Source organism: Dromaius novaehollandiae, chromosome 6 (assembly GCF_036370855.1).
Source record: "Dromaius novaehollandiae isolate bDroNov1 chromosome 6, bDroNov1.hap1, whole genome shotgun sequence".
Lineage (NCBI taxonomy): Eukaryota > Metazoa > Chordata > Aves > Casuariiformes > Dromaiidae > Dromaius > Dromaius novaehollandiae.
This window is the reverse complement of record NC_088103.1, coordinates 37,082,526-37,109,203: the sequence shown is the minus strand read 5'-3', so window position 1 is coordinate 37,109,203 and position 26,678 is coordinate 37,082,526. Positions and strand designations below refer to the sequence as shown.

Below are 26,678 nucleotides of genomic sequence, written 5' to 3'. Positions count from 1 at the left end.
AACACAGAATAGACAAAATGAAGAAAGAGAAACATTAATTTTCTTTTAATCTCTTTCAGTAACAGTAATTTCAGGTGTTACTGTGACAACAGTAGGGGCACAACATTTTAGAGAAAATGCAATTTTCAGTTTGGCAGTACTCCTTCGAAATGCAGACATAGTCAACACTTCTATACATGCAATAGAATGCCTGTACTGACCCTGTTAACACTAAAAAAATTAGATTTAAACAGGGCTTTCTAGTTCTTTCCTCTCCTAGAGTAATGGGTGGGTGAATTACTCTCCTTACCATGAAAATCTCCCCTGGACCTCGCCATTCTTAACTGCCATTTAATGAAATGGTTTTAGTAAAGGCCCATCAGGAGGCTATTGTAAGAGATCTCACCTACACCCCTAAAGAAACGGTCCATTGTTTCTTCAGAAAATACGGTGCTTAAAAAGCCCAAGTGTTTAATGAATTGTCCTACTCAACAACTTTGGAAAGAAAATTTCCTGCTTGACTGTTCCTTTGTTGTGTACTACTTAAAATGCTCAAACTTGGAGAAAACCATTTCTCCATTTGCCTTTTCAGAATTCCTATCATTGTAGGATTTCAAGGAGCCTCAGGACATCTTCCTGGGTTTGGTATGTGTGATAGATTTTAGTCTTTACTTTATCTGTGAAGAAGAATTACAGATGAATTACAGATGGCACCATTTCAGGTCCCAACTCCCTGACTCATCCAAGAGGACTCACTAGGGAAAAAAACCCAAGAATTTAGAGAAGATTGAGGGAAGTAGAATTCCCCATTTTTCCTCACATGCTTAACCAGTCCTACATGTGGTTAAAAACAATTATTAAAATCCATGCTGTGTTAATATTTTACAGGTAAATAAATGAAATGGATATACACATTCTAGATAAACTTGTAATTTTGAAAAATCACACAGTGAAGCACTCAGGAGTGAGGAAACAGTAGGATATTTGATGCGTTTGAGACTGTCGGCATCACACAACACAGTGAAGTTTGACCTCAGCTGAGAGACTACAGTGAAGGTGGAGGGGAGTCATTCAAAACTAGTTTCTGACAGCAGTAATAACCACAGAAACATTTTAAGATTGACAAATTTTAAAATGCATTCCTCTTCATCATCTGATTTTAGAGCTATAGGGTGCCTTGAGTCACATTTTCAAGCTTTCTTCTGTAGCTAGAAGATCTAGAAATTTATTTTCACTTAATTATAAAATCCCAGAGCTAAGATTTAAGCCTCCTCCCCTGAAGAGGCAATTGAGGAACATGAGAGAGGTCATCAGCCAAGGAAGATTTTGCTTTTCTCTTGATTTTGCTTTTCTCTTGATTGCTGCACTGACATTATTGTGCCTGCAGGCACTAAGTCCTTGCGAAAACCCTGGCTCCAATCAAAGCTCCGAGAGCCGAGACCCCGTAACCTGGGGGCCACATTCGGTGTTACCAAGGCATAGCAATGAGTACGTCAACCTCTGTGTTATGAACAGGCACAAGTACAGACCTGGGATTTTTTTTATCCACACACACATTCATTTCCGCTTGCAGACAGCTAGTATACAGCAAACTCCTGCAGTTCAGAAATGACTTCTGTGTGTACACAGCTGTGCACAGACACCAGGCTATACTTTTTCATAGGAATAAAATCATATCACATCGATATTTCATCACAAGGCATGCCCCAGTGCCATGTGCTTAGAAAAATATCGTTCATATTCATTAAGGAAAAATGTGGCAACCAGCAGTCTTCTTCAAAGAGCGGGGAGGTGTTGCAAGTATATTTGCATCTCCCTGCACACAGGTTTTGTCACAGCTTTTATTAGCATTAACTGAGGTTTGCATCTGAGGGAGAGGATTGGCAGAGTGCAACCACGCTGAAAATATACACCCAACCCAAGGGCAACGTGTCTTCTTTATTCTGTCAAGCTGCCGCTGCTATAGGCAGCTAGTAAAACAGCATACTTTATTCAGCACCTGCAAACATAATCAGTGCTTGCTACATGTGGTGTTTGCATTAATGCATCTCTTCAATAGGTGCTGCAGAGCTTACATACTTTTTTCCATGGCCCTATTTTATAAGCAGTGTTTTTCTATAAATATACTGTAACTAAACATTAGCATTAGAAAGGAGAAAGTGGGAACACTGCTTTAATTCATCATGGCTTCATCAGCATAAAGCATACATTGGTTATCTATTTAATCAAGCTTAATGAGAACATGTAGATGGGATTTAAAGTTTCTAATTTTTTTCCTCTTTTCAAATAGTTAATTTGCTTTTAGAAAAAAGCTTTTTAAACATTAAAAAAGTTTAGATTATATTGTCTCTCCTATTACCACTTTCAATTGTGAACAAACATACAGACTGCTTTTCTTCATCAATGGTTGTAATTCCTAGGTATCGAAAACCATTTTTTTATTGCAGGAACCATCGCAGGAATCACTAGGCTCCTTGACAACGTCAGTCACTGGCGCTTCATCATTCAAAGTCCTTGCAGTGAGGGGGCACCCTTGGGGCCCCTTCTTGCTAATGCCGGTGTTACAGCGGGAGCTAAAGAGCTGCCCCGAGGTCAGGGGCTCTCCACGTTAGACACTGCAGCAGCCGGTATTTACCCATATTTGAACAAGGCCTCTGCCTCCGAGCTGACGGGCTGAACACACAGCTACCTAAAGGGTGAGGATCCTATTTTTCCCTTGAGAAACAAAGGCAATGGAAAAGTGTCTTGCCTGAGATTAAGCACCGTAACTGTGGGACAGCTGAGGATACCTCTGGTTCTCCTAAATTCCCCGTGTAAAGCACTAATCTTAAGCCCGTAAGGCAATACCTCATCTTCCTCTTTGAACTCAGCGGAAGCTACACCAAGCGAAGGGAGAGAAACCTGCCCGTCCTCTTTCTCCGGGGGCCTGGGCATGGGCTCCAGCCGAGGTGCTCCACACTGCAGGCTTTCCAGGAGCAGGGGTACTTACTCTGAAAAATGTGCAAGCCAAAGAGCTTTCCTTTCCAAGAAAGCTATTTTTTTTTTCCTCCAGAGCAAAGTTACCAGTGGTTTTTACTCTCTACAGGCCTATAGTCACCCTGGTTGTCTTGCAGCACATGAGTCTGACCACTGCACACCTGAGGCTGTGGAAATGCCTGTATCCTCATTGGTGAGCAGCTGCCTGCTAAAAAATAAGAAGTGGAAGCCCTAAACCAGCAAGACCCTTCGAAGGCTGGGTTCAATAAGGCAGCGGGTGTAGTTGCAGGTCTGGGCTGTGGCCGCACCACAGCAGGCGGTGGCATCTGAGCTGTAGCGATGGGGCACATGGGAGACCGACAGGGAAAGTGCGAGCGCATAGCCAACGGCGTTAAGGTGCTGAGCCGCTGGCCACACTCCTTCGGCAGGAGGAGAGGCCAGGTGGCACCCACTCCTTCGCCCCCGGCCCTCGCGCCGGCTCCGGTCCACGCTGTGAGCAGCTTGTTAGCTCTTCTTTGTCAGGCGGCCGCTCTGCATTTATAGGCTCCCGGGGGCAGGTAGCTGACAAACCTGTCAAATTATGGAGACCCGCCAAACACCCCAGGTGTTTCACTGCCGTCAGTACTCTTTTCAGGCTGTTTATATTCCCTTTAAACAACTTGCAACAGCCAGGCAGTTTCTTTTCAAAAAAGTGTGTTTTCCTAGCTCTGTATGATCCTTTTCATGTGTGAAAGTAAATAATCATCATTGACTATTATAGTATTCGTGCATAAAGAAACAATATTTTAATAAAGCTAACATGCTTGACAAGAGGAGAGCGAGAGGGTAAAACAACAGCGGCAAATAAACAAGAGGAAAAGGTTGCTTTTGCAAAGATGTATTTTATTACGAATGAATATGTTGCAGGTTTATTAAGGGAAAGTAGTTGTTCTGCTCGTCAGCTCTCAGCAGAGCCTCTTTATGAATAAAATGTGGTTGTGGTTGAAATAATTTAATTTGGTTCGCTAATTTTATGAAACAAACCATTACACAAATATGAAATTAATTAAATATCGTGGAGATAATTCAAAACATGTGCGACGGTTTCTACCAGCAGATGGCGCAGGATGAAGCCTCCAAAAGAAGCAAAGTTCGTATTTATGCAATGGGAAGAGCCCGTATTTTAGCTGCGAAAGAATAGAAAAATCCATATTTTTATTCACTCTTATGAAACAAAGTGCTTTCTTACATTGGGAAATTTTGTGAAAGAAACGATTGCTCTACATTTTAACCCTATTTTTTTAAAAAAACAGGCAAGGAAAAGGCCCGATGGCCAGCTCGCTGGGCTATTTTTGGAGCAAGGGATGCTCCCGTGCTTGAGGGCACATGGCCCGTTGGCCTGAGCCCGGCGGTGAAGGCACGACTAGGGCTCCTGGCGTCCCCAGGGCACTCCTCCCCACCGCCTGGCACAGGGAATGGGTTTCAAAATATCCCTTGGGTTGAGGCTGCCCACTGCAGGATGGGCTCGCTGGTACCCCTCCGTCGCGGTTGGGGACACCTGCGGCTCCACGCAGCCCTGTCGGGCGTCCCACCGCTCGCCGTTCCCACAGAGCCCGTCGTTCCCATGGAGCCACCTTCCCTGCGGAGCCGCCTTTCCCGCGGAGCTGCCATTCCCACAGGGCACAGCAGTGGCCGAGCTGCCCACAGGCCGCCGCCGCCCGCGAAGCCCTGGCGCGTCCCGGCAGAGGGAACCTCTCTGCTGCCTCTCGGGCGTGCGGCTCCCAGCCGCGCGGCTCCAGCCCCAGCCGCCCGCCTGCCCAGACAGCCCGGCAGCCAGACGCTGGGACGCCAGAGCTGCTTCCCACATGGCCACATCCTGCCCCCCACGGCCCCGGGGCGTGGGGCCAGCACACCTGCGCGGGGACGGTGCCTCTGACGGGCTGCGCAGTGTTTCAGCGGTGGTGCCGGAGAGCTGCCAGCGGGCTGGGTCTGCTTGGGGACAGCCCGGAGGAGGACAAGATCAACTGGTTTTGTTAAAATAAATTATAGGCGAGCCTGACCTCTAAAGACCTGGCTAATCCCAAACTCCGGATGAGAGATCGCCAGCTCAGACAGCAACGCTGGCCTGGGAGATCAGGAAGTGAATTAATAATAGTTAATTTTACTTCCAAAGATGCTGCCTGTGTCAAGCGAGCAGTGAACACTGTCTTGGCAGCATGAGAGCCACGCAGACACAAATGCACACGTCCCATCTGTGGGACTGGCTGCTGCTTCTGAAAACGTGGCTGCAGAAAGACTTATTTTCTGATGTCATGAAAGAGTGGATGAGGGACTGAAGGGGATCGGCGGTGTCTTTCCAGGCCCCAGAGGTGTTGCACAGTGGGTGATATCATTAGTGAGGCCACCCATCAGTGGGCAGCCTTAACCAAAGGGATGCTTTGCAACCGCTTCATGATTTTGGCTGACCACTTAACACCCATCCAACAGAGTAATAGACATCCAGACTGACACATGACATCTAGATTTCACTCCCTCTTTGAGCCAGCCGGTGGTAGCCTGCAAAGCCACACGCAGACGCAATTTTCTAACTCCAGAATCAGCCCTAAGAAAAGGCCGATGGCCTTTGGCCAGGCGTTTCCACGCTGCAGCAGATGAGCTGCCCTTACAGCTGCTGCGTGACTTTCCCAAGCTGCAGCGGCCTTACCTGCGACTGCGGGGGCCGTCAACAAGTGCCAAATTTCCTTCTGGCCTTTGAAGATCAAACAAACGCAAAGATAGCCTCTAGCTTTACCATGGAAAGGAAAACCACTACCCCGGAGGTTACCTCGGACCTGTGTCCCTGTGGGCGCTGCTCAGTTTGCACTCAGCATTTCTCAGGCTTTTTCCAGACCGAGCCAGTGGCAGCAGGACATCCTTGCTGACAGACTTTGCTGGTGCAGTGCTTCACAGCTCAGTGCAGTTAACGGGTGGCTTCTCCTCTTTTCCAGCTCTCCAAGGAAGTGTCTTGCTGATTTATTCAGCATGATCTTACAGACCCCCATCACTGGTGGGAAGTATATCTTTATTTCATACCGGCCCCTCAGCTGTGCTGCCCCTCAGACGTCATTGAAATGAGGCTGCCTTGGGCAGCAAATTGTACAAAACCAAAAGGCTCCTCTTCCAAATTGCCTTGGTCTGCAGCGACTTCTCGGCATGGGCTGCAGAGCACCACGACACCTTTCCGCAGCACTGTGCGGCTTTCTGCCTGCTGGGAAAGCCGGAGGAGCCGCCGTCTGCCGAGCCGGGGATCAGACCTGCTGCTCCCTTCCTCCCAGATTTCCCCATGCATGCGGTTCAAGGCACATCCCCGCCTGGTGCTGTGCTCGCTGCGGTCCAGGAAAGCAAGCACTCTTCCCAGCCGGCTTCAGTAATCCCAGCTGTCAGGAGCCACTTCAGCGCTGAGCAGCGTGCGGACCAGCGCAGCCTCCCCTGTTCCCTTTTCCCCGCCGGTGGCCCCTGATCAGTTCTCTCAAGCATGTCCGCCTGTGGCTGTCGTGCCGACTGCCAGAAAACCAGCTGCTCTTCACAGCTGGATTTAGTAAGCTGAGCCATGTCGGTGCTTTAGCAGTCAGTAGCGCGCAGATTTCTTGCCACCCACCCCGGGCGACCATCGGCTGCTTCCCGGCAGAGCGGCTGCTAAACCCCGCGGCTGGTGTACAAAAGGGCTGACATACAGGTTTTGTTTTTAACTAAGTAAAACATTATATCCTGGGGGGAAAAAAATTAAACCCTTTCTTATAATATGGAATGTGGCTTCACAAGCACAGAATATAATAAATACCTCACAGTAACGAGGTTTTGTGCCCAGGACATCCTTTGTGCACGGGTCTAATGTGCATTGCAAACACAGGAACAAAGCCTTATTTAAGCCTTTCTCGGAATCAGATCGATATCATTCCCTGATGCGAGGCAGGGTGCAGAGGCCACGGATGACACTTTCCTTGGAGGGAAAGTCTGGTACGCTGCAGCAGCAAAATGCTTCCTGCATGAGCAGCAAAGCTCTGCTGCGTACCAGCAGACTAGAAACATCCTCTGTGGGAGAAAGGAGCTGTGCTGGGGAAAACACCGCTTTGCCCTCTATACTCAAGGCACCCATCCGATTAGCTCGGTCAGCTGAGGTCTCACTCGTTTCCTTTTATTTTTGACAAACATAACTGTGCCTCCGGCAACATTGAGCGCAGACTACATCGTTCGCCCTGAAGAGCGCGAGGCAGACTCCAGCGCTGATCCCAGCTGGCCTGACCCCTGCTCTCTCCGTTAGCCGCAGGGCAATGCGAGCGCTGCCAGGGAGACCACAGGTATGAGGGCTGAAAGCATCTCCGGGAGACTCCCGGCTCACTGGAGCTCCGTGCCCTGCTAGTGATCCGCCTCGGCTTGGCGATCCTCTCAGGGCTCGGCCAGAGAGCAGCTAATGGTCGTGCTGGGATTCACGTCAGCTGATTTTCCAGTTAACTTGACTTAACATGATTGGAGGTATTAGAGCAGATACTCGGCTTTACCCCGCGTTCCAGTTCGAGTCCTATCTGCCGTTTCAGTGCAGCAGCAATTTTAGTTCCAATTAGAACAAACAGTTCCTTAAAATGAGGATTTAAAGCCAAGATTCAGCCAGGGCCTGATCCAAAGCCCACAATATTCAGCAGTCCTCCTTCCCATTGAAGTCCACGGGCTTTGGATCAGGGCCTGGACCAGGGCCTGGAGGCAGCTCGCGATGTATGGGCAATTTAATAACTGGAGATGACTCACTATCAAATGCTGTCTGCTTTACAAAGAAGTCTCAGAAATGGAGTATCTCTGTGTGACAGAAATAAACCACTATTCATTAAAAAAAAAAGAGAAGAGAGAGCCCATGAAAAACTACGTTATCATCTCCCTTGGGAGACCTGAGCCAGGTCCAATGGACGCTTGCTCACGTGAGTAACTTTACTGACAGCAGCGTCTCGGGAAAGCCGACTGTGGAAGATGGTCGTGCCAAGGACTTTTGAGGACTTTGTCAGCGTGTTCGGGGTTTGTACAGCTCCTAGCACAGGGGGTCCTGCCAGGAGCTGCCGGCCACAGCCAGCGACTTCCGTGGGGTGACCTGGTGCCTGGCAGGGAGCGCGGGGGCCGCAGCGCCTCTTCCACAGCGGGGCAGAGCGAAGCAAGTGCTGAGTGCGTCTGCTGCAGCGGGCGAAGGGGCCGTGTGTGGGAACCGCGCCGTGCCCGCGGGGGCTGCCCGGAGGCGGGAGGGACGTCGCGCTGTGGCGGATGGAGAGCTGAACCTCTCTGGTAAGCCCTGCTGCCACTTCGGTGTCGGAGCCCTTTGAATTCGGAGGCTGAAATAAGCAGACTGAAATAACGCCACGGTTTACAACGCAGCTGTAAAACAAAGTAGGACTTTACAACTGAGGCCCCGGTGTCAGAACTTCATTTGATTTTCTCTGATGACTCAAGCTATTTCACAAGCTATTTTCATATTCCTTATTTAGAGAACTTACTCATGTCTCGGTGAAAGCCTACGATATGACAAAACCGAGGAACCGTAACGTGTGGCAGTGGTAACACCTCCCACGCCAAAAAAAATCCTACTTCCATATCTATGTGGCTCTTCATATTGGTTCCTGCCTTTTTGTCTCCCCAGAGAAAGTGAGCCGGCATTGTGTCTCCTCTCCAACTAGCTTAAACCTGCGAAAAGTGGAGCTGTTAGGTCAAATTCATCCCGGCTGGTGCTCCATTTACTTGCACCATGTTGCGCAGCACGTTTGGTTTGGTCCTTTGACTTCCCAACAAGGCAAGTGTTATTTTTAACATACAAACAACAATGCCTGCAGACGACCTCCTCCATTCAGACTTTGTCTCCTGGAAAAAAAAAGTTCTCCACCAAAAGGCAAGAAGTTAAAAATAACTGATTTGGGTCACTCTGGGATTGTGACTGGGGATGGGTAGCGTGGTGTAAACTCCTAGCAGAGCTCAGGCATGGGGAATTTTACCCGGATTTTACCGGTCAGGTTCAAGTCTATATCCGCAGTCTGTGTTGCCTGGAGTGAAGATATACAAACCACACATTTAGGCACTTTCAGAGAAAAGATTCTGCCACAAGATATTTTCTGCCTTTTAAAAGACCCCGTCATCAGAAACACAGGAAAAATCTTTGTTGCCTGCTCAGGCTGCAAAGCCCACCAGCCAGTGCACGGACTAAAAGAGCAGGTATCACGTAGGGACAAAAAATACTCCCCGTCTCTCTTTGCAGTCTGATTTGCCGAGACATTTATTCTTTGTGGCAGGTTTGTGAGGGGTTGGTTGGTCTCAGAGGCAGGAGGAAAGGGAGCCTGTGCAATGCAGAGACAAAGGCCAGGCAGCAGCCCTTGCAACCCGACTGCTGGTCGCAAGGCTAAAAGCACGGACCAAAGGCTACGTGGCACCAGCACTGCTCGGTGCGTGCTCCTGCCGGGATCACAGACGGCTCCTGCCCGGCACCAAGGAGCCCGGGACACGAGGGCTGCGCCATCAGAAGCGTCCGTGGAGCGAGGTGCTCAGGTCCCAACGCAGCCCTGAACCATGGGCAGCAGAACCTGCAAAACCCCTTTTTTGTGACAATTCCCCTTATCTTCTTTGGCTTCAGGTATCCTAAGGGGTAAGCTCTAATCAAAGCTTTGCCTGAGGTTACAGCGTTCATGGTACCTTTCCTGCACTTGGTTTTCTGATGTCTAGTAGCATCCTGCTTTAAGCCTTCCCCTTGTTGTTACAGCTAGCCGGGTCTCTATTTTCCCTCAAATCCATCAGAATTTTCTGAGCTCTCTACTCCCCTGCCAAGCTTAGCTGGCTGATGGATACAGGCACGTGGACCAGCCAGGTCATCCACTGTCAATGCTGTCAGCCCTTATCCTCCAGCTTTGACGTTCCCCACACCTCGGGTTATGGCCAGCCCCATGATCTGAACTTTGTCCTTGGGTGTGAGCTACCCAACACCTAAGCCCAGGTGGGCTGTAAAGGCCCCCCTAGTCCCCCGTCACGCTCAGTTGGGTGGATTCCCTCAGCACAGCCCACAAAACGTTGCCAGGGCTGTTTCTGCCTCCTGGGCGGCGGGAGCTGTGCGTGCTGCTGCCTGGGAGGGGACGGCGGGGTTTCCTGTCCCTGCTCGCACGTCCCGTCTCCCAGGTAAGCGCCACCCTCGTTTGTGCCGCTCACCCCCCTCGCATCAGCTCTGGAGTCCGCAGCGCCTTCCTGGCAGCTGCAAGGTCTTCTCGGAGAGGTGGCGACTGCTGAGCTGCCCCAGGGGAGAGCTGAGCCGGAGGGTAAGGGCTCACGTTAGCTCTGAAACAGCAAAACAGGCCTCCGCACGAGTGGGAGCACCTCCCGCGGGGTCGTCGACATCCCGCTGTGCCGTGGAGCTCCCCACAGCCCGGAGGAGCTGCGGCTGGGGCCCAGCACAGCGCCTACCCGAGCAGCGGGTTACGCCGTGGCAGGAGCGCACACCGCACGCTCATGTGCCCGTGCGTGACAGCAGCCCCTCTTCGGGCTACCCCCAGGGCTCTGGACCTGAACCGACATCTTTTGCTGAATCCTCCCTCTGCTGAAGCTCCTCACCACCACCACCACCACCACCACGGCCACCTTGTGCTAGAGACAGGCATCACAGCCCCCCTCCCAAAACTGGGCAGCTGCCTTCCTTCCCTGCTAAGCGCCTGGCTGCTCCGCCTGGCTTTGGTCTTTCCCAGCTGCTGTCTCTACCCACCTAAATGGCCAAACCTGGCAAGAGGGGCAGCCCCCCCACTAACCCCTTCAGCCCACTGCTGTGCACCTTCGCGAAACGTCACTGACCCTTTGGGGGGCTCCAGCTCCTCCTCCTTTAGCTGCAAAGCCGGTGTGCTGCCCCCCCACCGCAGAGGTGTTTTACGCTGCTGGAGCGGGGGCGGCTGGTTGCTGCTCGCCAAGGCTGCAGGTCTCCAAGGCCGGGACATGGCCCCTCGCCCCAGCGTGAGCCCGGCAGCCCTTCGGCCTGGGCACTAAGAGGGGCCAAGAGGCCTTTCCCCGCGACTGCCTGGGGATGCAATTCCCTCCAAGACCCAGCATGACCTTTTTTTTTAAAATCTGAGGGCTTGGAAGGGCGGATTATGATGCTGGCACTTTGCACGGGTTTCTGCACTGCAGCAACCAGAGGCAGGTCCACGCGGGGAGCGCGTGGCGGCTGCTCTGGGGGCCCTGGCCCCTCGCATGACCCACGGCGGCGTCTGCAGCCGCCTTAGTCGCCGGCTGGGGCTGCAGTCTCCTGCCGCGTGTGCGCCCGGGAGGAAGCGGGGGCTGGGCCTGCTGCAGGTTTTCATCTTCGGCAAGATGGTAAATCTTATATAAAACATACGTGAATCAAAACAGAAGCGGCTGCCGGGAAGTGACGCCACCGTGACTCATGTCATTCTGGTTAAAAAAGAAAAATCCTCCCCCTCACCTTCTCCCCCGTGGACGCGCACCTCGGTGGCCCCGAGCCCGCGGCACTGCCGGCCCTGCGCCCGCCCCGCTCCGCTCGGGCTCCCGGCTTGCGCCAAGCACCACACAGAGCTTCCTCGCCCCAGCTTTTTTTTCCCCCTCTTTTATTATTTTTACACTCCATAAAAACCATCGCAGGTTTTCTTCCACATTCGCGAGATCTCCTGGAAATTATTGCCATTTCCCACACATACTACAAATAAAAAAATGAAAAGGTCAAGGGACAAAGAGCAGCGCGTCCCGAGCTCCCTGCGGACGCAAACGCGGGGCGAGGGCGAGAGCCGGCGCTGGCGCGGGGCGGCTGCCGGGGGGTGACCACACGCGATGAGCAAGCCACGAGACACGGGACGAGACCACTTGGCCACGCACGTTGCATGTCCGAAACGCTGGGGAGGAGGCAGGGGCGGCGTGGAGCCACGCTCGTCAGGTTTTTTGGTGTCAAATCCAGCAGTTGCAGTGTCATCTGGTGGGAAGGAACTCAGATGAGGCTTGTGGAGACGTTCAAGTATCCTAGGGCTATCCTTAAATAACGGATGGGAGGATAATAGCTCAGCAGGGGAGCCTGATAGTGGCGTTCAAGCCTCCCCGCTTGGGTTAAAAGCACATCCAGTACAAAGGCAAATGCAGGAGTACAGGAAATGCCGCACCTGAATAGGCCCCCGGTCCACCGAATTTGGCATCGAGTTTCCTTGTGGGCAATACCCGACACTTCAGAAGACGGAGCAGGGGAGAGGGGATTTTCACCCGGCTGTGCAACAGTATCCTGGGAAAGGAGCTCCCTCCCGCCCTGGCCGTTCGCTCCCTGAAACATGAAACACCAAGGCGGGGAGGAAAGCCGGAGAAAAAGCAAAACGGATATCGACTCTCACCACCTCTGAAGTTTCAAGGGTTGTGCTTTTCGTTTTGCTTTCTTTCCTGCTGTTGCCATTTATTGCTTCAAACTTTAAATAAGGTTCTTTTAAAAAACTAAGAGGGGAAGGAGATGGGCACTGAGAACATACTGAATGGATATATCATTGCTCCAGAGGAATCTGGAAATACAGTAGTGGGTGCACACGCTGTGGATAAAAACCTAGAAAAGCATTTCTGTCATTTTAAAAAAGGACATTAGAAGTTCAGAAAGCCTGCCACATGCAGAGCACTCAGATCTTACAGTCAGCATATGCGTACAGCCAGTATCACCCACGACGACTGCTCTGTCTCAGACGAAGTCCATGAGGTTTCTCTATTGCACGTTCATGAAATGTTCGTGTTGGAGTCACAGTTAGGATCAGAGGACTGCATCCGCTCCGGCTCCCGGCGGGCTCAGCAGGATGAAGATGCGGTCATTGGGCTAAGTTTCAGCTGATGAACGGGAGAGTGGATGGGCACAGAACTCAAGACTGAGGTAGGAAAGGCAAAACACGAGCCTTCAAAGTTTTTGCCTATCGTCAGTTCTTCTGCAAAGAAAGACACAGCTTCTCTTTTGCACGAGGCAACAGGGGGGCTGGGAGTGGAAGACAAGATCTCTGACTCATATTGCAGTAACTGGCCCATGAAACCAAAGTTTGGCGAGATCAGACTCCGACGCTGCTTGATGTAATCGAAGGCCTCCTCCAGACGGAGCTTCTTCGTTTTCATGAGATACGCCATGCAGATGGTGGGAGAGCGCGAAATCCCAGCTTCACAGTGTACCAGGATCTTGCCCCCTGCTCGCCTGACATAATCTAGGAAAAAAACATGCATCGCGGATGTCAGTTTTGCAGTGTCCTTTCCGTCCCCGATGAATGCACACCCAACGCTGGAGGTGCAATGCAGCATGCAGCCAGCCCATCACTCTTATGTTTGGTACCAAGGATAACGTGGAGATGAAAAGAGAAAGGGGACAAAACCAAACCCAAGGTGGACCTGAGTTGCAGGATCTGAGGATCCCGATTCCATTCTATTTCCATTTTTAGGAAACTCTTTCCCCAGGTCCCTCCGACCTATTTCTCCTCTTGAACAATTCACTTTTCAGAGCGTTGTGAGACAAATACCAGGTGCCTGGGCATCGCTTCCGTTTGCTGTACCACGTTTTCTGTGCCCGGGGCTCAAAGGGCAGCCCCGAGCCTGGCCACCCCTCCTGCGGTCAGGAATTTCACAAAGGTGAGAGCTGCAGGACCGGCTTCCCCTCGTCAGCTTTGCTCAAAAACCCCACTATCCTGCGAAGCGCGAGCCTGGCTGGCTGCTGGGCGGGCTAGCCGCGAGCGGCGGTGCCGGGAGCTGTGCCCTGGGCGGGCGCCCGCGGGTGGGATGCTGGGCTCGCTCCCCAGCCCTCGCCACAAAGCACACAAGGACCAGTAGGCAGCTGCTAATTACAGCCTGGGTAAAGCAGGGTTGGACTTAAGTCAGGGTATAAAAGGCTTATGCAAAGCACCCATTTTACACAACAGGAGCCACTGTGGTTACTCACACAACACAATGATTGTTATTAGATTAAAGAGAATGGGCTTAAAATAAGTCCTTTCCACACAAAAATACAGTGCAAAAATAGATGTTCTCTGGTCTCTTGCCCTGAGCAACATGCTCAAGCTCCAATTTAGGGAGCAATGGGCTGAGTGCGGTGCCTGCTGCACAGCACTGAAATGACACAGAGCTGAGCAAGTTGTCGTTTGCCTGTCTTTGATTGTGTGCTGGGGGCCGGTGCCACCATGGCCAGTTATATTTAACTGCTGTTCAGAATAAGGAAGACATGGATTTGAGTCATCCCCAGCATCCACACCACACAGCCAATCTCAAGAGAAAAAGTGAAAACTAAAACCACCCTCAAAATTTTTGGGAGATTTCCAAGTGACTCAACGACTCTCAGAAGGGGATGGGGACAGGACAGAAAACTCCCATGAATTAGCATTTCCCTGAAAACTGAAAAAAGTCCTTTGCCAGGAAGAGAAAGGGCTAAGAGACCACCCTTGAGGCAACAGGCGTTTTGCCATTTCGCCTACAGCGTCGAAGGACTCAAACCCAGCCGAGTGACGGCTCCTGAGAGGCAGGAACCGGGTTAATGTCCTGGGTGGCTCCTGCGTGCTCTTGCACAGCCACCCCACCGATTTCGACATCGGCTCCACCTGGGCCGCTCCACCGCACCAAATTGCCCTGTGGCCATGGTGGCAGCACGCCGTGGCGGGCGAGTGGCAGACCCGGCTGGCGCTGGGGTGCGAGCCCGCGTGGACAGGAGGGGAAGCGGGGCCCTGGGTTTTCTACAGGCCTCCCGATTTTGCAGCGGGGTATCTAATTAGAGGGTGAGTCACTGGCGTGATCGAAAGGAGAAATGTAAACAGGTCTGCGATAAGGGGAGATGCTGGATTTGCACTAGCCTGGCTCCAGGACACCCAGCTCAGCAGGGCAATAAGCTGCAGTCACCTGCCTTCTACAGGGCCTGAAATACGAGTCCAAGGAGCAAGGACTTGTTTTTTTCCTTTAAAAATCAATAGACTTGGATGTTATTCAACCATATCTCTTTGCTCCCCGTTGTGCTGAAGTTACACCTACGCTTGCTTTGAAAAGAAAATAAAGCTGACTTGCTAACTTGCCCTGCCTGCCCCGTGGCCATGGGGCCCTCGCCTTTCCCTTCCACTAGGGCCCTTGGTTTCCATCTTGCTTATTTGAATTTTAAGATTTTAAACGCAGCGACATACGACTGGACACTCAGTTACCCTGACACTATTTCTGGTGGCCCTGTCTGAAGGGGTCAGACCAGAGAAAGCCATCAGCTACTCCCGGGTTTTGTTGCTCTGAACCCCACTGCACCACGCACACCTGCAGCAGGGTTACTTGAGCCGGTTTGTCCCTAGACAGGAATCATCTCTGAGCTTGTCTTCTTCTATCGCAAAGGCTCCCTGGTTGAGCACCGCTCTGGGGTGCCGGCTGGAAGGTACCACCAAAGTCCAAAGCAGCCTTTGGGAAGCCCTCAGCGATTCTGGAAGTCTGCCAGGGGATTTGGTGCACCTACCGATGAAGTCGATGGCCTCCTGGAAGTGCGAGCTGATGTCCGCTGTGTGGCTGTCCTCCACTGGGATCCACTTGTAGCAGTACTGGTCTTTGAAGGACTCCGAGCTTTTCCGGGAGACGTTGAGCAGGGCCGTGATGTGCAGGTTGGCGAGGAACTCGCACTTGGAAGCGTGGTAGGCGCTGCCGAGGTAGAGGAAGGGCAGGATTTCCACCGGACCGCCCTGCAAGAGAAGGAGCAGGAGCATGTAACTCGGCCACCTTGGTCTTCTGAAGAGCAGCGTTGCCCCCGAGCGCTGGAATCAGACAGGGAAGTGCAGAGGAGCCTGCGTGGGCGTCTGCTCCCTGGGGACACGTTTAGCTCCCGGTGTTACCGGCCGGTGAATCACTGCCACGGCAAAGCCTACGCAAGGAAAAAGCTTCGCATTTGCTTGTCCACATCTGCAAGGCACAGTCAGAGCCAGCCCACTCGCGTACGGGGTGTTTCTGCCTTTCTTTAGCGCGCTGCCCCTCAGGGCTGGTCCCGCGGGGGCTTCCCGGTGGCACCGCTGGCTGGACCAAAGGGCAGCTGCAGCTCCCCACGTGGGGCTCAGCCCTCGCCACGACCACCTCCCATGGCCAAAGCCAAGCGCCCACTCATAGAGACCCTGCCGAGCCCCCGGGTGCTGCCGTCGGGCCGGGGGGCACCCGGCCTCCGCCACGCCGCCCCCGAGCCCCCCGGCACCGGCACTGCGGCCACGTCATCGGCGCCGCGCGGGGCCGCCCACCTCGCGGAGATGTAATCTCAGTTCCTCCTTCCTCAAAGCAAGAAAAGGCTGGGTGACAAGACCGCAAGAAAGAAAAAAGGGAAAAAAAGAGAAGGCGCCACCTGACATCAGCGTCTCAGAGGCGGCAGGTAACTTTCCATGATGCGCCCTGGCGCTGCCGGCTCTGGCGGCCCAACCCGCTCGGCCCCCCGCACCGGGGAAGGCGCCCGCAGCGGGAGCCGCAGCGGCCCGGGGGCTCCCCGGCGCCGGAAACGCCAGCGCCCCGGCACCTCCGGCGCGGGCTGCTGTCCCCGGGGCCGGGACTTCCCCGTGGAAACCCCGCGGCGCTTGGCCGCCCCCGCGCCGGAGGGGGCTCCCGGGTGCCCCGGCTCCCGCTGCGGCCTCGCAGCCCAGACCCAGCCGCCCGGGTGAGGGGCGCTGGCTGCACACACAGACTTTGGGGTAGATGGGGCTTCTCCTCCTGCCAAGGCCGACCTGTGAGGCCGGTGGGAGGAGGTGGTGACCAGTCCTCGCCCCGGCCGCCCCGGCACCCACCTGGTCGTACGCCGGCTTGTGGTCGGCGCGCGGCGGCTCGCAGGGGCTGGCGATGTTCCTCTCCGTTTCGTTTCTCTCCGGGGAAATGAGTTTTCCATCCACGCAGCACTCAGGATATTGCGAATTAAAGGTTTCATATCCCCCTAGGGAAGAAGAGGAAAAGAAATACAGACGTTTGCACTTCCAAAAACCGGCCTCGTTACAGCGGAGGAGAAACGTAGCTGCGGCACCCACAATAAAGCCGGGTAGCGGCTCATCGCGCTCGGCCGCCCGGGGGTTAATGGAGAATAACGCGCCCTTCGGGACGCGGCATCGCTTAACAGGCCACAGTTGCCCAGAGAAAACCTCCAATACAGCTGGCAATTATTAACCTGCTAAAAGCCGATGGATACTGATTAAAACTGTTAGTGAATGTAAATCCGTGGAGCCTAGCAAACATTAACTCCAGTACAGTGGGGACCAACCTCCCTCCTTTGTGTTTTATACATGAGCATTAGCTCCAGTATTTGAGACAGATTTTCATGCACAGTATTCATCCTCTTTAAATCTGTCATTACTACATGCATTGCGACAACCTAAAAAATTGTGTTTGCATTTTTGAACGGACACAAGCACAAGAGGGGGATGCTCGCAAAGGTGTCGTTCATCATCACACTGCATGAAACAACAAGTTAATGAAGACAGTCCCACTGAAACCGATCTGTTAAATAACAGCTGTAAAACTTAATGAAATCCTGTGACAGCATTTGACAACCGAATAGCCCCACATGAGCTATTCTGCACAGCTAAGTACTGCATTTGTTACATTCGGCGCAGGGCTAATGAAAAGGAATTAATCCTATTACTACATTGTTACTCAAAGTTTGTCGCCAGCTAAGCTGCCGCCTCTTTCCCGAGGAGGAATGTGCCCCACAGCAGCACGCACAAAGGGGATGTGAATGAGCCAGGCAGCCTGGAAAGGGCATTTGCGGGCTGCGTGTGTCACCTGTGATTTTTCACAACAAAAGTGAACGGCAAAAGGGCTAAAACAGCTATGTTCAATAGCCCTTCGGAGCGCGGCCCTCGAGCAAACCAGGCTCTGAAAGCCAGCGCTTCAACGTGATTCACTGGTCTGCAACCGCTTTGCACCAATAAGCGACGGCGGCGCAGGTGCCCCGCTGCGAGGATCGGCTTCGGCACAGAGGAAGCGCCGGGGGCTCCGGCGCCGCCGCGGCAGCCGTCCGCCTCCGCCGGCTGCCCGGGCACGGCCGCCTCCGACACTTCGGCTGGCCCGCAGCCCCGCAGCGCTGGAGCGGACGCGTGCTGCGCTGCCCTCGCCCACTCGGCGCCGTGCCGCGGGGTCCCCGGGCTGCGGCCGCGCGCCTGACCCAGAGCCCGCCGAACGTAACGGGAGGATTTTTCCGTGACAGGGGCCGGGAGGTGCCTCCACTGGGGTCTGGCGCGCAGGACCTGCACCCGGTCCCCGCGCCGGGCCCGGGGCTGCCGGGCAGCTCGTCGAGCAGCACCGCGACGAACGGGAAAGGACCCTTCGGGGGTGAATAAGCCAGCAAACACAAGGAGCTCTCCAGACGGGCCGGGCTCCTAAATCGCTTTCTTTTGAATAGCTGACCCTCTCTTCCCGTCCCCGCAACCTCCACCATCGCATAGGAAAAACACCTATAGTTTATATAAGTAGCCATTATCTCCATTCATGCCCCGTGTTGCTGCTTTCACTCCTGAGCGAGCACAGAAGTCTGCCTGAGCCAGATCAGCGCGCGTGTTCAAACAGACGCGGCCGGCTCATGGCTCTGGGGCAGCTTCTGCAGGCAGCTGGTGAACGGTTAATCACGAGCCTTGGGGATCAGGATATTCGCAGGCCATCCTTGCAGTGAGTCATCTTCGCATCCCGGCCTCCAGCAAGCTCCGCTCTTCCCCCTCCCCTCCCCACCTGGCTTCCCGGAGGTCATTTCTGCAAATACCGGCTTGCTCATAGCGCTGAGAGCGGGTTCGGGTTCGTTTTAATCAATATATACCAAATTCTTGCCTTGCTCACGTGCTGCCGCCCTGCGCTTCCCGGGGACAGCCACCACCAGAGCCACCAGCTTCTCCCAGCTCCCGACCCGAGGGACAACACGGATGTAACCGGGAGCCCCAGGGCTCAGTTTTTCTCCTTTTGCAGAGTAAGAAACAGAGCTGGGCACCACGGGCCATCACGCACCGGGCAGCGAAGGCCGTGCTGCGGGCACCGCCCGGCTGTGGAGCCCCTTTCCCGGCAGCGCCTCAGGCCTCGCTGCGGCTTCCTCGCTCGCTGCTGCGGCGTCTTGCGCTGGGCCACATGTGGCCCTGGCACCGCAAACGGTGCTGCGGGGCCGGATCCTGCAGCCCCCGGCGTGTCCCGCAGAGACAAGGGCACCGCGGCAGAAAAGGAAGAACCTCTCCAGCCTCTAAGCAAGGGGAAGGGTTCCCTCCCACCCCCCAAATCGAGAGGCTTTCAAGTAAGAGGCTTTGCAATAAACAAGAAGATAAAGAGCAGAGCCTACGCCGAAACTCCACCCCAGATAAACTGCCCACGGCCACAGCCGCCACTTCAAAGAGCAGGGCCAGTGCATTAGGGGGAGGAAGATGTTGTGGCTAAATGAACAGGCGGAGAGTCAGCAGAGCTGAACTCAGCCTCTGCCTTGCCGCACACTTCCCAGGGCGGCCTGAGAGACGCTGCTCCGGCCCTGGTTTAACGGGGCCCTTGGGGAGGTGCCCGGCCCCGCACGGCGCGGGTGTGCCTGCGGCAGGGCTGGTGCCGGGGCGCTGGCTCTGGGCACAGGGCACAGGAGTAAAAGTGACTTAATCTGGCCGGTGACAAAACACGCAGAGTTTGCTCAGGAAACACCGCCTGATTTTCTCCTCCGTCTGCGACCTCCCCGCGCCCCGCAGAGCCGGGGAGGGGGCTTTTTTGGCAGCCCCCCCCGCGGCCGCGGCTCGCCCCCCCCTGCGCGTTTGGCGGGGGGGTCCGGCCCGGCCGCTCCCTCGCGGCTCCAGCTGCCGAGAGGGGAGGCCGGGGGAGGCGAGCGGCTAGAAACCGGGGAGGGCAAAAGGACAAAGGAGCTGCCGGCGGGAGGCAGGGGAGGGCAGCAGGAAGGGCGGGCTGCGCTTTTTTATTGATTTATTATCCCCGCCTCGCACGAAAGGAAAACCAAAACCCGCAGTCAAGGGGCTGTAGATGCTCGTTCCGGGGGGGGGGGGGTTATGCCCCCAGCAATGCCCCAGTAGCGACTAAGGCTTTTTCCCCGCCAGCCTCGATACGCGCGATGGAGACAAACCGCCCTCCCCGGGGGAGGCACCGGCCCTGCTCGCCCCGCTCCCCCCGCGTTTCGGGCGCCCAGCACGGACCACCCCGACGGCGCGGCCGAGCCCGGCGCTGCTCCCCGCGGCCGGGCGGCCCAGCTGATCCGTCGCGGCTGCTGCCACCTCCCGCGCAGCACCGCTGTCCTCCCCCCCCGTCCCCGGTAATCTGCAACTTTTGTCCTTCTTCCCTGGTATTCTTTGCTTTTCATCAGCCTCTTAAAGCCGCGGCGGGGGTGAGCGGAAAGGCATTTGGGCTCAGCCCGCAGAGCCTATCCGGGATTTAGCTCCAGTGGGTGGGCGAGAAACGAAATCCCGGCGCGGCCTCCCTGCCCTCCGCCACCGCTAAGCAGTTTAACACGCGGCTCGCCGCTCCGTGCCCGGCCGCCCCTCCAGCCCCTCCGCCGCCCCGCCGCCGCCGCCGCTCACCTTTCAGGAAGCAGACCCTGGCGCCGGCCTCCGGCAGGCTGGACAGCAGGGCGTTGAGGACGATCTGCGCCGTGCTGTCCTTCTTCAGCTTCTGCCAGTGCCCCGTGCCCTGGTCCAGCACCACGACGGCCGCCAGCCGGGCCGCCTCCGCCGCCCCCTCGGCGCCCGGCAGCAGCCGGGCGCGGGCCGCCGCGTCGGGCACCACGAAGTGCAGGGGCACGGCCCCGCCGCGGGCGCGCCGCATCACCACCGAGTTGAGGTTGACGTTGAGGGAGCCGCGGAGGCAGGAGGCCGAGTAGGACAGGTAGGGCCGGCAGTCCAGCACCAGGCAGCGGGAGGGCTCCTTCCGCAGCAGCTTCCGCAGCTGGCGGCAGTCGAGCGACGTGACTTTCATGCTGGCCGCGAGGCGCGCCCGCTCCGGGCCGCTCGGCAGCGGGGCTTCCCGGCCGCGCCGGGGCCGGGGCAGGAGCCGGAGCCGCAGCCGGAGCCGGCGCGGGGCGAGGGCAGGCCGGCGCCCGGCGGCACAGCGTCCCGGAGGCGGCGGCGGGGCGCGCTGCGGAGCGCGGTGCGGGACGGCCGAACCTCCGCGGGGACGCGCCGCGCTCGCCGAGGCAGGGAATCCCGGCCGCCGCCGCGGGGCATTTATATGAATGGGAGGCCGGGCCCTGACGACACTGCCCAAATAAGGCGAGTGACGCGCCCGCGCGCCAAACATGGGCATCCCCCGCCCCGCGCCTCCGGGCGCACCGCCCCCCGGGGGATCCCCCCGCCCTGCGCGGCGGCGCGGCGGGGGCCGCGGCGGGGCCGGGGCCGGGGCGCCGCGCGGACCGCGTTAGTCAGGCTCGGAGGCAGAGGAAGCTGAAAAACGCCGCAAAAATTCTCCAGTCATCGGCCCGAGACTCACCCCGTCATCGCCTCTCCCCGGCCCGGCGAGCGCGGGGGGCCGGGAAGCGTGCCGGCGGAGGAGGAGGAGGAGGAGGGGAGGGAGGAAGGCAGTGCTGGGCAGGTCTCTCCGGCCGCGCCGCGCGGGGGGCTCAGCTCCCCGCCTCGGCGGCTTCAGCGCCAGCGGCCCTGCCCGCCCCCGCTGCCAGGCGCCGGAGCGGGCGCCGCGGTGCACGGCAGCGTCCGTCAGCGTTACACGGGCGGGGACAGCGATGGGGGGCCACCTGCAGCGGAACAGCTCCTGGCGCGGCTGGTGTGGGGGACTTGCATCCCTCCGCTGTAGCCTGCTTCTGGGCTGTTGTGAGCCGGGGACCCGCGGAGAGCCTGGCACCACAGACTCGCTACGCCGCGCCGGCCAGACAGGTGTTAGGAAATCTGGCACTTGCCCTTTCCTTGCGCATAAGTTGAGGGAGGACCAAAAAGAGAACTGAAAATCCTGGAAGAAGACAGGCAGAAGGACAAGGTCCAAGCCAGGCTGCAACAACCGGGAAAGATCACGGCAGCGTTGCCTGACAGCAGGGTGTTATTTATTCTGGTGGTGCCCTGGAAGTATGCTCATCTCGACAACAGGCAGGAAGCGCCATCCCTGCCTCAGACTGCCTGCCGCTGAAACAGCCGCACAGGAGAGACCGTGCGGGGAACACGTGCAAGCTGATAGGAAAGAGGCCTAGAGCTAGTTTCGCAGCGCCTCCTCCTCTTCCTCTTTCAAACCCTCTGCAACCCTCAGATCACTCCCTCCAGCCTGACCCCTCTCCCCCTCCTCTGAGTCAATCGGGGTATGAGACAGAGCAGAAATAGAAGAGCTTGTGGGTAGCGCAGATGTTCACAGACGCGGCGCGGTGGGGGTGCTGGCTTCACCTGGCTGCCGCCGCCGCAGCAGCCCGGCTCCTTCCCTTCCCCGCACCCACCCCGCGCGGGCAGCTGGCAGGGCCGCGGCCCCATCCGCGTTGCTGTGCTGGAGGTCCCACGCGTCGGCACGGTCCCTGCCGTGACCAGATCTGCGGCATGAGGAGCGTTGCCACAGCGGTGTCAAAAACCATCACTTCACATTATGCCCTGGGCAGGCCAATTCTCGGCCCGTCCCCCCCTTTTTCTGCTGGGAGGTGGGGAGGCAGCACGTGCGGAGGGGAGGGGGATGCGCTGCTGCTGCGCCGGAAGGCCGCGGCCCCGCACGAGCCCAGCCTGCGCTTCCTGCCGCCCGGCCTGGCGCCGGGGCCGCCGCCGCCTCCCGGGAGGGGAACTGGGGCGCCTCGGCGGCCCGCTCCCGCCGACTCGCCCCCGCCGAAGCCGGCAAGGAGAGCAGTGAGCTGGTGGCCGAGCTCGCCCGCCGCGGCCTGGCGGATGGGAAGATGCTGGCGCGCTGCTCTCCCGGGGGAAGGAGGGGGCAGCCCGGGCATGCGAGAGCACCGTTTCCTCTCAGGAAACCTAAGCAAAACGTGGAGGGGGGCGAAAGGGAGCTTTTCCCCCTGGTCCCCTGGCTGAAAAGTTTGAAGGAGGGTGGCGTTTACCAGCCCAGAAAATAAACCGTGTGCGGTAGAGCTGAGGTTTGCCCCGTACGGGCACGGGGTGGGTGCCAGGAGACCCGATCGGCAGCTGACCTAATGCTGAACAGCCAAACAACTGCCTTTCAGCACATTGCAGCTTTGCTTTTGTTTCTTAATGGAGTGACTCGAAGAAATCCGCGTCACTAATAACAGTGGTATTGATGCTCCCTTACGCTGCCGGCGGCCCAGGCAGGGCTGGCCGCAGGAGCACCTTGCTTCTCTGCCCGCCGGCCGAGCAACTCGGCCGCATGTGCAAGGAGACGAGCAGCCGGGGCGGAGCGGTCTGGGCTGCAGCGCTGAACTGCGCCCTCTCCCCCGCAGCCAGAGGCCCCCAGACGGTTCCTCCCTCCGGCAGGTGCTCGCGGCGAGGAGGGAGAGGGGGACTGGATTCCCGTAAACGGGGACTGTTGTGCAACTTGGAAACCGCTCTGGGTTAGGTAGGAAGCTCCCCTCCTCCGTGCGGCCACTTCGCACCATTCCCACTCAGGTTCTGTGGCATCCTGCTGCTCCTCCTCCCGCTTCCCCTCTATCGTCTCCCGGGCTCTTTCCTCCTTTGTCTTGGGCTTTTTATGAGGGTTTTCTCATCAGCTGCTCTCTTGCCTTTTCTCTCGGGCTGTATTTCCCTTAACCTATGCCCCTCTTCCCTTCTCCCCCTCCCACCTCCTCCAGGCTCCCTGTTTCTGCCAGTTCCCAGTCCCACAAGGAGAAACTTTCCCATTGCAGGTCAGGAGAGGTGGCCCCGGCGCCTGCTGGAAAAAGTGGCAGAATAAAGCTGAACCTCTGCTCACAGGTAAAAGAGTAAAGAGTAAAATGCTGCCTTTTGGAAAGAGTAAAAATCAAAAAGGGCTTTTAGAAAGGGCTTAAGCAGATAAATGAACGCCCATTCTTTGGCAGCAAAAGCGGGTGCCTGGGACTAGGGTTGCCCGAGCTGAGACGAGGGACGCCCTGTGCTGGGTGCTGCACGGGTGCCCTTCGCCCCAAAGAGCTGAGCCTTCGCCTCGGCCACGCAAAGGTGAGGCGAAGGCCCCAAGCTCTGGCTGCAGAGACCACGGGGATGGCAGAAAAGGTCACACACGGGATCTGCGAGGGAGGCGGTAGATAGGGAATGCCCTAAATGTCTGGAGTGCCAGTTGGGGGCTCAAGCTGCACCGTGTCCCTGCCGGGGCACAGTCCCAAACCTGCACCTCCGGCTGGCTGTGAAGCACCAGGGCTTCTTCAGACGAGGAACAAAGCACAGCACGAGACAGCAGAGAAGACAGCTTCGCATTTCTTAAATGTTATTAAGTTTTCCATAACCTCAGTTTCTAATTTTGGAGCGGTTGATGTCAAAACACTCGCAGCACAAGCAGTGAGATAACTTTGTGCTGGTAAATGGTGAGCTGGAAGAGAGATAAATTTATATCCAGGGCTCAGGACAGCTGAGCAACACCAATATGAGATTGTAAAGCTCAGATCCCATCAATGTCATGACTTAATCTCACTTGACAGAGTCCAGCAAAAGAGATCGGCTCATGAACTACCACATTGCATGTTATGAGTTTGCCTCAGTCTCAGTGGAGTAGCCCACTGTCAAAATCCCTTTCTAGAGGGTGAAATGCAGTATCTGAAACAGACTCCACGGCATGACAATCATCCCCCTCGTGGGATGGCACCAGAGATGGGATTTGCTGCTGAACTCGAACCTTTTTCCCAGAAAACTGCCACTAAAAAAAAAAGATTAGTAGCTGCTCAAGCATTTTCAATAAAAAGTTCATACACTTTTTTATTTTAAAATTTACAGTCTGCAACAAATTCATAATCATAAGTGACTTTTCTGAAAGAATTAGACAAAACTGCATGCCACAAACTATGCAGTTAGGAAGAACCAACTGAATTGAGGTTCCTGGTGGCCTGGGTGTCTCTCAGACTTCGTTTATGTTCCCAGCTCTGCTACTGCAAATCCTGGAGTGAGTCCCAGACGCTTTGTGCCTCAGTTTCCTCCTCTGGAAAGCAGAGGCGGTGATGCTGCCCTGTGCTGGTTAAGCACTTCAAAGTGTAAGGGCTGAAATGCGTTTCTGACTTACAGGCAGAGTCAAGTTGAACAGTGCAATGGCTCAAATGGGAGATGTCTGCACTCAGCACTTGTGAAAATTAGGCTGAAAGTGAATATACGGCTTATGTCTGATTTTTACCTGACTCATGCCTACGTGACTCCACTGACTGCCACAGACTGTCAACAGCCACTGACAGCACTGAGAGAGGAATAAATCAAGCCTCCTGCCTCCCTTCAGAAGCTGTTCTTTCCGTTCCACAAGCTGATTACTTTTGTTTACAGATGGGCAGACAATTTCTAAAACAGGGATTGCAGCTACCTGCACAGTCAATTCTGAATTTCTCTCACCTGCCTTACGTGGCCCAGAGCATCGCAAGCCACACCGATGGAGTACTTGCAAGAACCAGCTATGAATGTAAAGAACTTGTCTTCCTATTTGCAACCACATAATATCCCTGGGGTAGCTACAGTAATTGCATACATGGGAAAATTATTCGTATAGTTAGCTGCCTTTAATGTGAGACAAAGCCCTTTTGTTCTTTTATCAACTTGCCGGTTCTCATTTGTTCTTTCCTCTTCCTGCTTCTGTTCCCCTGCACGCATTTCTCGTGTCCCAGCTCTTCCTTTTCCCCAGATATATTTCCCAGGAACCTGCTCCTCTTCCACACAGGCAGATCCTCCCCGACAAACGCAGTCATCACCAGCCCGGCTGGGTTTTTACTCGCACCTCGCTGGTATTCCTGCCCATCTGCACCCGTTCTGTTCGGTTACTGTTTCTGCAGACTATGGGGAGCCATAAGATGACATAAGATATTGTTTATTCTGCAGTCTAATTGACTATTAGGACAAGAATATCTTGGAGAAATCCTGGTTACTTTGGCACAGATCTTTTGGAAGCTAATCTTATCATCGCTAAATCTGATTCTCTTTGCCTTGGTCCTTCTGACTGACTCATTTCTTAAGCGCCAGGTTGTTGCCTAGAGGGTATAATCACATAAATATAATCCACTGCACAGCGCATGTTACTATGCCCACTCCACAGAGAGCAAGTACAGCTCCTGGGTGCAGAATTGACTTCTCAAGCTCAAAATGGAGCAATTCATGCTTTTAGCTTGGAATATTTTTGAGTCATTTTGATGGGCTACACAGATATAAGCAAACAAAATCATCACGCTCAGTAAAAAGTGCTGCACCTCTGTTTTCTGTAGCACAGCCAGAAGTAGAGAAAAGCAAGGCACAGTCTCTGCATGCTCTTGGGGTCCCCAGGCACCGCACAGCCAGGGCTGCGAGCGGGTCCTGACGCAGGCTAGCAGCTCCCCCCCTTACCCCGTTAGGCGCACGGCATCACACACCCCATGCCGGAAAAACGCTTTAGCCAACCTTTGTAAAGAGAAAACAAACAAAAAGTAGATCTAGGCCTTGATCTGTCCTCTGAATACCACCACTTTATATCACTGTTATATCACTGTTTTTCTGTGCAATATTTGTGTCCGCTGCAGTGTACCTAGCAGCGGGACTGGCCGGTGGGGAAAGAGGAAACGGCTGGGGCTGGCTGTCTAGAGAAGGCTGAAGCGATAACAGCCTGCAAATACAGCAAAGAGCAGCAAAGAGGAAGGAGGTAAAACAGTCCTTCTCTTTCACCAGGGGTGACACAAGAGGTCACAGGCTCAAACCGAAGCGAGGTACATCTGCTGTCGACACCAGGGAAGCTTCTCGGCG

The 26,678-nt window shown here is 55.3% G+C and overlaps 1 protein-coding gene and 1 long non-coding RNA gene across 2 annotated transcripts; one reads left to right on the top strand and one right to left on the bottom strand.

Moving 5' to 3' along the window:
- Window positions 1–569: 569 nt before the first annotated feature.
- Window positions 570–3,945, top strand: LOC135328742 (uncharacterized). Its single transcript, XR_010389765.1, has 2 exons — window positions 570–624; window positions 2,427–3,945. It is a non-coding gene; the product is annotated as an uncharacterized LOC135328742 (long non-coding RNA).
- An 8,531-nt stretch (window positions 3,946–12,476) lies between these two features.
- On the bottom strand, window positions 12,477–21,107 carry DUSP5 (dual specificity phosphatase 5). The gene is made up of 4 exons (XM_026117507.2): window positions 20,442–21,107; window positions 16,698–16,840; window positions 15,401–15,620; window positions 12,477–13,139 (listed from the first exon to the last, which is right to left on the bottom strand). The coding sequence occupies exons 1-4, from the start codon at window positions 20,833–20,835 to the stop codon at window positions 12,739–12,741; spliced, it is 1,158 nt and encodes a 385-aa protein (XP_025973292.2). The 5' UTR covers window positions 20,836–21,107; the 3' UTR covers window positions 12,477–12,738.
- Between the last annotated feature and the right edge of the window lie 5,571 nt (window positions 21,108–26,678).

Bases quoted from the DNA above. Each gene is read 5' to 3' on its own strand.
- DUSP5 (XM_026117507.2), bottom strand. From the start codon at position 20,835: ATGAAAGTCACGTCGCTCGACTGCCGCCAGCTGCGGAAGCTGCTGCGG. The intron at 16,841-20,441 runs GTGAGCGGCGGC...CTTCTTCCCTAG, and splicing joins CAGGGTCTGCTTCCTGAAAG to GGGGATATGAAACCTTTAAT. The intron at 13,140-15,400 runs GTAGGTGCACCA...TTTTTTTCCTAG, and splicing joins GGAGGCCATCGACTTCATCG to ATTATGTCAGGCGAGCAGGG.